We start from the raw sequence: 10303 nt of genomic DNA, 5'->3' as shown, positions 1-10303 counted from the left end.
GAGGAGTATTTGAGTAACTACCACAGTGAATCATTCCATCAACATCAAAGCAAGAGGAGCCTGTCTCAAGTTCCCCATTTGAGTAGAGAATAGAGATAGACTGGAATATAGAATATGAATGTTGGATCAAAGGCCATGCTCAGGATGATTAGGAAACGCCACTTCTCTGAGAAGATATTAGAATGCCTTGCAAGGTGCCACAACACCTATTCTTCTGAAGTCCCTGGAGGCCAGGCTGGGGGTATATCAGTAGTAGAGCACTTCTCTAGTATGCAAAAGGCCCTAACTTCAATTGTCAGCACTACAAATCAAATTAAATCAAACCAAATCAAATCAGTGGATCCTGAATATGGTATGCATGCTGTCTTCACATATAAACTAACAGGGCCTCAACTATAAAGATTAACACACCAAAAAAAAAAAAAAATACACAGAAGAGAGAGAGAGGTTAGCATACCATGTAGCTAGGAACCAAACACCTAAAGATAACAAACACCATGACAAAAAGACTTACAACCTATAAAAAAGACAATCCATCTAATCATTTCAATGTATGAAGTAAACAAATGGATCTCTGAAAACAGTATAATTAAAAACCTCAAATGGATGAGAATATGTTGAAGTGGTATATAATACCCCTGCATAAATAAAGCCAAGATGACATCACTGGGAAACAGAAACTAACTAAATAGACCTTCATATCAACAACAAACTCTTTTCATTCTGTTTGACCTCAGTCCTCAGCATCAGAAAGGTGGGGGGAGAGCATGAAGAAAAAAAAAGACAACAAAATGTCCCCCAAAGACTTCCAACTCTCCTAAAGCAGACCCAAGAGGCACTTATGGAGAGGAAAGTAAACACCAGAGGGCTGATTAAAGAGGAAGTAAAGAAACTCAGAGAGTTCAAAGAGGGCATGAGCTAAAAAGTAGTGGAATTACCAGGTGAAATGACGAATGTTATGGGAGGTGTGTTAGTTACTTTTCTCTCATTGCTGAGACAAAATACCCAACATCCAAAGTTAAAGGGGAAAAGGTTTATTCAGCTCACAGTTTGTAGAGGTTTCAGTCCATAACCAGCCAGGTCCAAGGCAAGGATGACAAACAGGCATCACAGAGGAGAAGAAGCAATATGGCTTGCACAAAGTAACAAAAACAACAAGGTACTTTAACAGTGTCCTTCTGCCCCTTTTCTCCCATCCAGACCACTGGGATTAGGGCAGTGCCAAACCAATCACTCACGTGTAGTGGTGTAGCAATCATACCCCCTTAATGCCAGCATCACACATTTCCGATTCAGCCTGCTCTGAAAAAGCATAAGGCTTCGCGGAGACATTTAAACACAAGCCGTAACAAGGAGAAACAAATAAAATAAATTGGAATAGGTGGCCAAAATGGTTCAAAACACAAAGGGAAATTTTATGAATGATACAGACTCCATGAAAAGATTCCAAACAAAAATCTTGAAAATAAAGATGTCTATAGAATAGATAAACACCAGAAATGAACAATGTGAAGATGGGGTTTCAGAAATTGGAAACAAAATAGAAATATATGATGAATTACTCAAAGAGGCCTTAAAAATAATAAGAGAGCAAGAAAAATTCATCCAACAGCTACTACATGATGCTAAAAAGACTAACCTATTTACAGAAATCATAGCAGAAAATTTTCCAAGCATGAGGAAAGAACTCAACATGCATGCATGCAAAACATACAAAATGCCAAATAACTATGAAGGAAAAAAAAAAGCCTCCCCCTGACACATCACAGTCAAAACCCCAGATGACCTACAAAAAGACAAAAATCTTAAAAGCTATCAGAGAAAACTAAAAAAATCACTTATAAACATAAGCCCATCAGGATTACAGCAGACTTCTATTTTCCAAGCAAGGAAAGAACTCAACATGCATGCATGCAAAACATACAAAATGCCAAATAACTATGAAGGAAAAAAAAAAGCCTCCCCCTGACACATCACAGTCAAAACCCCAGATGACCTACAAAAAGACAAAAATCTTAAAAGCTATCAGAGAAAACTAAAAAAATCACTTATAAACATAAGCCCATCAGGATTACAGCAGACTTCTCAACACAAACTTTAAAGGCCAGGAGAGCTTGGAGTAAAGTGTGCCAAGCTGTAAAAGAAAACAACTTCCAACACAGACTAATATATCCTATAAAACCTTCTTTCAAAAATTGATGGAGAAATAAGAATCTTAAAAGCTATCAGAGAAAACTAAAAAAATCACTTATAAACATAAGCCCATCAGGATTACAGCAGACTTCTCAACACAAACTTTAAAGGCCAGGAGAGCTTGGAGTAAAGTGTGCCAAGCTGTAAAAGAAAACAACTTCCAACACAGACTAATATATCCTATAAAACCTTCTTTCAAAAATTGATGGAGAAATAAGTACATTTCGTGACAAAACAAAAGCATAAAAGATACATTAACACAAAAGCAGGACTCCAAGAAATACTCAAGAATAATCTAGACAGAGATAATTAAACCAAAAAATAAGACTGAATAATTCATCAAACAAGGTTACAGATTAAACAAAAAGGAACAATAAAGAAGACAACAAAAGATAAAGAACCTGACAGGAATAAGTCAATACCTTTCAGTAATAACTCTCGACATAAATGGCCACAACTCCCCAATTAAAAGACACAGATTGACCGACTGGATCAAAAAGCAAAACCAAAAAGTTTGTTGCAATTGACAAAATCAAATTCATAGATTAAAAATCAGAGGATGAAAAAGACATTTGATGTACCATGACCCCAAGAGCAAGCAGGGAATATCATTTTATTTTCAGATAAAGTGAACTTCAAATTAAAACTGATCAGAAGGGGCAAAGAAGGCCACTACAGATTAATTAAGAGAAAAATTCAACAGAAAGAGATAAAATTATAGATACATAAAGACCAAATCAGGGAAAATAATCTCATAAAACAAACACTGCTGGACATACCAGAAAAAAAACACCAAAGCAATGATAATGGGTGACCTCGATGCCACACTTTCACAAATAGATAACCAAACAAAAAGTAAGCAAAGAAGGGATGATTCACCACACATAAACAATAAAGATAATACACCACATTAACAGAGTCAAGGACAAAAATCACATGATCATCTGAATAGATGCAAACAAAGCATTTGACAAATTCTAATACCCATTCACAATTTAAAAAAGAAACCTATAGAAAATTGGAATAGATGATCTTTATCTCAATCTGATAAAAGCCATTTATGACAAATCAACAACCAATACTACGCCAAATTATCAAAAAACAAAAGCCTTCACTCTAAAATCAAGAACAAGTATGTCCACTGTCACCACTCCCATTTAATATAGTTCTGGAAACATTAGCCAGAGCAATTAGGCAAGAGAAAAAAACTCAAGGAATAAGAATAGCACAGGAAGAAGTTAAATTATCATTATTTGCAGATGACATGATACTCTACATAGAAGACCCCCCAAAATTCCACCAAAACACTCCTAGATTTAATAACCAAATTCAACGGTTTGGTTGGATATAAATCAACACTCAAAAATCAGTAACCTTCCTGTACACAAATAGCAAACTCACTGAGAGAGAAACTAGAGAAACAATAACTTTGACAATAGCATCAAGAAAAATGAAATACTTAGGAGTTAATCTAACAAAAGACATAAAAGACCTTTACATTGAAAACTACAGTACTCTGAAAAAGGAGATCAAAGACTATATCAGGGAAAGGATAGATATCCCTTGTTCTTGGATAGGCAATGTAATGGCCGTACTGCCAAAATTGTTATACGGCTCTAATGCAATCCCAATCAAAATACCAATGGCATACCTCACTGAACTAGAAAAAAAATCCTAAAATTCATATGGAACAAGAAGAGACCTAGAATTGTGTGGTGGATTAACTAATGGTTAACTTGGAACACTCCGCTGAACTGAGTCAACATGGTTCTGGGCATGAAAGACCCACTTGAGAACTGTTGCCAATGGTATAAAAAGAGAACTGGAAGGGAAGACTGCATGCTATTACTTTTCCTGGGGAAGCTTGCTGCAGCTGTTTTTCCTGATACAAACAGAGCTGTTCTCATCAGAAGAGCTCCAGTCATGCTAACGCCAAAGATGGCTGCTATTCTCGTCAGGGGAGCTCTAGTCTTCCTCTTCAGGGTCACTTCCTGGATCTAGTGCAGGTCCCTCAGCCTGGTGGCACAGTCCTTCAGCCCACCAGAGCAGGTGTTTTAGCTTTCACCACCAGCCTTTGTGCCTTCCCAGTGCAGATCCTTGATATGGACTCGCTTGAGACCTTGTCATGGGCTAGGTCTCTAGCTGGACTTGTGTAGGACACTGCTGTGGGATCTAGGCCATCAACTGGATTCTTCAGATCTCCAGAGTGTAGACAGATCTCTTCCACTTCTCTGCATTTGACTTTTTGGGTGAATATTATAAAATAGTCCTATAAATTATGTGTCCTATATTAAGTCTGTTCTCCTGCAAACCCTGACTACAACAAATAGCAAAAGCAATTTTGGGCAACAAAAGTAAGTCAGGGGCATCACAATCCCTGACTTGAAATTATACTACAGAGCGGCATTGTACAGAATAAAAACAACATGGTACTGGAAAAAAAGAAAAAGAATGACTCAAGGATCAATGGAACAGATTAGAAGATGCAGAAACAACTCCAAACACATTCAACTACCTTGTCTTTGATAAAGGGGTCAAACACCTTCACTGAAAGAAAAATAGCTTCTTTAATAAATGGTACTGGTGAAATAGGCTTTCCACTTGCTGAAGATCAAACCTAGACTCATATCTCTCACCGTACACGAAACTAAAATCAAAATGTATCAAAGATTTAAATATTACAGCAGAAAAACTAAATCTGCTGGAAGACAGAATAGGTAGAACTCGACATAGGTATAGGTAAAAATTTTATAAACAAAACTCCAATCATACAAGAAATATTACAAAGAATCAACAATAGGGATCTCAGCATATTGAAAAGCTCTTGCAAAGCAAAAGAAACGATTAACAGAGTGAAGGGAAAACCCACAGAATATGAAAAAACTTTTACCAGCTGTTCCTCAGAGAAAGGACTAATATCTAGAATATATTTTTAAAAACTCAAAACGAAAATCAGATCCACAAAATTTAAAGTACCAATCCAAAACTGGGCATCTGAAATGAATGGACACTTCTCAAATGAAAAGGCACAAACAGCAAATAAATATATGAAAAAACATTCAATATCACTAGTCACTCAAGAAATGCAAACTAGAACAACACTGAGATTCCATTTCACTCCAGAAAGAATGGCTATCATCAAGAAATCAACCAATAACAAATGCTGGTGAGGCTGTGGGGGAAAAAAACCCTTCTTCACTGTTGGTGTGAGTATAAATTGGTAAAACCATTATAGAAATCAGTATGGAGATTCCTCAAAAATTAAAATTAGAGATTGCATTTGACCAAGCTATTACCTTTCTTGGTATCTTCCCAAAACAGTTAAAAGGATCATACCACAGTAATATATGCACACCCATGTTTATAGCAGCATAATTTGTAATAGCTTAATCTTGGAAACAGGCCATCTGCCCATCAACAGATGAATGGATAAAGAAGATATGGTTTTTATATACAATGGAGTGCTACTCTGCCATAAAGATAAATTTTAGACTTTTCTAGGTAGATGGATGAACCTTGGGACCATACCCCGCCACCTGTTCCAGGGATTAAACTCAGGACCTTGTGTTTATGAGGCAGGCATGGCAGCACTGAGCTAACTCCCTGGCCTGAGATCATACTTAAATGCAAACTAACAACACTGAGATTCCATTTCACTCCAGAAAGAATGGCTATCATCAAGAAATCAACCAATAACAAATGCTGGTGAGGCTGTGGGGGAAAAGGACCCTTCTTCACTGTTGGTGTGAGTATAAATTGGTAAAACCATTATAGAAATCAGTATGGAGATTCCTCAAAAATTAAAATTAGAGATTGCATTTGACCAAGCTATTACCTTTCTTGGTATCTTCCCAAAACAGTTAAAAGGATCATACCACAGTAATATATGCACACCCATGTTTATAGCAGCATAATTTGTAATAGCTTAATCTTGGAAACAGGCCATCTGCCCATCAACAGATGAATGGATAAAGAAGATATGGTTTTTATATACAATGGAGTGCTACTCTGCCATAAAGATAAATTTTAGACTTTTCTAGGTAGATGGATGAACCTTGGGACCATACCCCGCCACCTGTTCCAGGGATTAAACTCAGGACCTTGTGTTTATGAGGCAGGCATGGCAGCACTGAGCTAACTCCCTGGCCTGAGATCATACTTTTAAGTGAAATAAATCAGATACATAAGTTTAAATATTGCATTGTTTCTTGTGTGAGAAACTGAAAGTTGAAATGAGAATAAAAACAGATGATAGATATTGGGAAGTAGGAAGAAAATGTTCAAATGGAACAGAGAGGAGGGACGGGGAAGGGAAAGAAGGGAAGAGGAGCAAAAAGAATATAAGGAAAAATGGAAACAGTTTTGGTAAATAAGGAGGGGAAGAAAGGTTGAAGGGAGGGACGAAGAGAAATGAGGAAAAGAAGAATCAAGTTATGTTATGCACAGGTACAAATTCCCTATGATGAATGTGATCATCATATTTACCAAAAATGTACCAATAAAATTTATTTTTAAAATACCAATGTCATTACTCACAACACTAGAGGGAGGGAAAATGGGGCCAGGGATTTGGCTCAGTGGTTCTGCCGCTTGCCTCTCAAGCACAGGGGCCCAAGTGCAATCCCCGACACCAAAAACAAAAACAAAACAAAAACTTCACACAGAAGCACAAAAGACCCCAGACAGCCACAGCAACCCTGAACAAAAAGAGCAGTCCTGAAGGTATCACAATACCCAATTTCAAGGTATATGATAAAGCCACTGCAACGAAACCAGCACAATAAAGACACAGAAATAGAGCAACGAAACAGAACAGAATATCCAGAAATAAGTCCACACTACAGCTACAGCCATTTGATACTCGATAAAAGAGTCAAAAACATACAGTGGAGAAAAGACGGACTCTTTAACAAATGGTGCTGGGAAAACCATAACAACGTGTAGAAGATTAACACGAGGTTCCCATCTCTCACCCTATACAAATGTTAACTCAAAATGAAGCCCTTAATGGAAGGCTAGAAACCTTGAAAGTACAAGAGAAAAACACAGGAAAACATTTCTTTCTTTCGGTACCGGAGATCTAACTCGGGCAGGAGGTAGAACCACTGAGCTAAACCCCCGGCCCCGCAATCGAGTATTACTAAGGCATAAAGAAGGACAAGCTTGAGTCACCTGCAGCAAAACAATGCACCTTGAGACCATAACCCTAAGTGCAACAAACGAGACATATAAGCTTAAATGACACATGGTTTCTTTTATGAGGAACAGAAAATATAAATAAAGAGCAAAATGAGTTCAAGGCCAGGCTGAACTACATAGCTTCACCCTGTCTCACAAAACCAAAAAACAAAACAAACAAACACTGGTAACACTTAGTAATCATTATTTTAGAAAATTCTCGAGAAATGAAAATAGAAAAAAACTTCCAAAGTCATTAGAATGATGAAACATTCACCTCAAAAACAGTTGAGAATGCCCAACAGGTTAATGCATAAGATAAAACTAATTTAAACGTTCAAAAGACAAAGTGTCAAAAACTATGCGCTGTATAAACCGTTTACCTACAAATCCCAAAAGCATGGAGGAACTGACATTTAGCATTAAAACACTAGATGGCGGCCCGCCCCCAGCATCCGCACACAACAAAGGCTGCTTCCTGCTTCTGGGACATCCCTTTCCACACAGTAACAAACCAAGGGTCTCTTTTCATCTTCTCCAAAAAATGGTTCTCCTGGAACAGCGAAAAGGAAGATGGCGACCCCCAGTTTTCCTACGCCGATGCATGGGCACGTGGGTCGTGGCGAGTACAGAGATGTGTACGAGCCCGCGGAGGACACGTTCCTGTTGCTGGACGCACTGGAGGCCGCGGCGCCTGAGCTAGCGGGGTGCGAGGAGGGCGAGGGCCCCAGCGGGAGAGGGCTTGGGTTCTGGGAGAAGCTGTGGCGGAGGGCCTGGGTGAGAACGGCCGCCGCCCTCAGCCAGAGGAGGCGGGGTCGGCCCCCTTGCCGATGATTGACAGCACGGCGCCGCAATGGAGGATTTTCCCATACTTCCCGGACCTGCGTGCTAGGGTTCTATCTCCTTGGCAGCGTTACAGTGAGCCCCGCCTCCTTACCTCGCTGTGAGCTTTTCCTTTCAGCTGCTAATTTGAAGAATACCTACCTGTAAGAGCTGCGATAGTATAATATGCATTCGGAAACGAGATGTTCTGAAAACATAGCTTCTTTTTAATATTAAATCTGTAGTGAATATTAAAAATCACATGGCATTATTTGATTTACTCTACACATGAAAAGCACCTTCTAGCGATGGAATGGCACTAAAATGAAAGATTGTGAGGTAATGGAGCAAAAGAGTATTTTTAAGCCCACTCAACATATTTTGTAGCAACAGCCCTTGGCCACATGTGGCATTTGAACGCTATAAATAACTAGTGCAACTAAGAAACTGAGTTTTACATTTAATGTAAACAAATACTGTCATTAATTGCAGTTAGCCTATACAATCCACCGTCGTCCCTTGAAGTATCATAAATTTTAATAATCATTTTTAAATATTACCTACTTGTAGTTTTTCCATAAATGGATTTGGGGTCGTTAAAAAAATTTTTTAACTGGTTTTCCTCAGGATGAAATAGCTCTCGAGTTTCAAAGATCTATATTGCATTTATTTATTCTTCATACTTAGTCATATTTTTCCACGTTTAAAATTCTCCAACTCAAACTAGTTTTCGTCATGGAAGATGGAACTTTTGAATTTTGAATATAGTATGGAATGGTACTGTTTTATACTTTGTCTTTTATTTTCAGGATATCTCAGAAAGATTTACAGATTACATTGCAACCAGCGCTGTAAAAGTTTATTATAAGTGGTGGATTATTTCCAGTCTTGGAATTTGTATTACTTAGGAGACCATGATGTTTTCAGAGAGAAGCCTCTTAGTAAGATTCACAGAACTAATTGTAGCCCACTAAAGTTTTGTCAGATGTGTGGACTGGTTCCAACCTTAGAAAACCCTATAGTTTTGGGGGATATTTGCTGGAAGGATTTACGTGCTAGAAAATACCATTAATTCTATCAAAGCCAATCTTTGTAGTAAGAATAATTGGTGCTTTTAATGCTTGTATAAGATTGTAGGCATGGAAATACATTTACCTGAAAATATAAAACACCATAGAGCAAAGATTTTACTCAATAGCATTTCAGATTTTAAGCATTGTAAGATCAGGTACTCAGTTTCTCAATCCAGCATATAGCTACACAAACAGGAACTTCTTTGCTGCTCTAAATCTGTTAGAATAAAGGACATTTTTCTCCTAAGACACATTATTAGATTTATCAAGGGTAAGTACTTAAAAATGATAGAGAAACTTCTTTCGTGAATAAATTTTGTAATGATGCATTGTTTTAGGAAATACTGAAAAGCTTGTGGGAAGGGATGCTATCCTTCATGTTAAGAGTTCCAACCTTAAATTAAAAGTTTCATACATTTTAGGTAATGTGTTAAAATTAAGACACCCCCCTATTGTAATATATAACTAATGGAGTTGCAATATATTGGACACCCAAAGTATTAGCAAGTTTTACTTATACAGTATTAAGCACAAAGTCATTGTCAAAAATTTAAAATTTCTAAAAACTATTTTTAAAAACTTTTTAATTTCCTTTTTTATTTTGTTATATTTGTGAGTAATGATGCTGGAAAAATGGATCATAACTACTATGAGTTATTTCCTGTAAAGTATATTTTAATATTACTGTACTAACAATTTATTTTACTGGATTTTTTTTTTAGAGTGGAAATATGCCTTGAAGTAGGGTCGGGGTCTGGTGTGGTGTCTGCATTTCTAGCTTCTATGATAGGTCCTCAGGCTTTGTACATGTAAGTAATACCTTGCTACTAGCTGCTTTGAAACTCATCAGATTTAGTACTTAATATATTTGGACTTGAAAGTTTTGTCCTAAACTCATCATTTCTTGCCTGGCAAGTACAAGGTCTCGAGTTCAATCCCCAATACCAAATATAGATATATATATATATATATATCATTATTTCTTTGAGACTTGATGCAGAAACTAGAATTTGTCAGTGCCGTTTGCCTACTGATTC

At 37.3% G+C, this 10303-nt stretch overlaps 1 protein-coding gene across 2 annotated transcripts in view; it reads left to right on the top strand.

The window, feature by feature from the left end:
* Positions 1 to 7844: 7844 nt before the first annotated feature.
* N6amt1 (N-6 adenine-specific DNA methyltransferase 1) overlaps positions 7845 to 10303 on the top strand; it is a 13492-nt gene continuing 11033 nt past the window's right edge. Inside the window, exons 1-2 of one of the 2 annotated variants that reach the window (XM_010608572.3) lie at positions 7845 to 8078; positions 9989 to 10075. In XM_010608572.3, coding sequence (XP_010606874.1) covers positions 7945 to 8078; positions 9989 to 10075 — 221 coding nt within the window. In that variant the 5' untranslated portion in view covers positions 7845 to 7944. The remainder of the gene's footprint in view (positions 8079 to 9988; positions 10076 to 10303) is intronic. The other variant, XM_010608573.2, reaches the window with a different exon arrangement.

This window comes from Fukomys damarensis, unplaced genomic scaffold (assembly GCF_012274545.1).
Source record: "Fukomys damarensis isolate Sample0158 unplaced genomic scaffold, DMR_v1.0_HiC HiC_scaffold_24, whole genome shotgun sequence".
Taxonomy (NCBI): Eukaryota; Metazoa; Chordata; class Mammalia; order Rodentia; family Bathyergidae; genus Fukomys; species Fukomys damarensis.
This window is presented reverse-complemented; position numbering and strand designations above follow the sequence as displayed.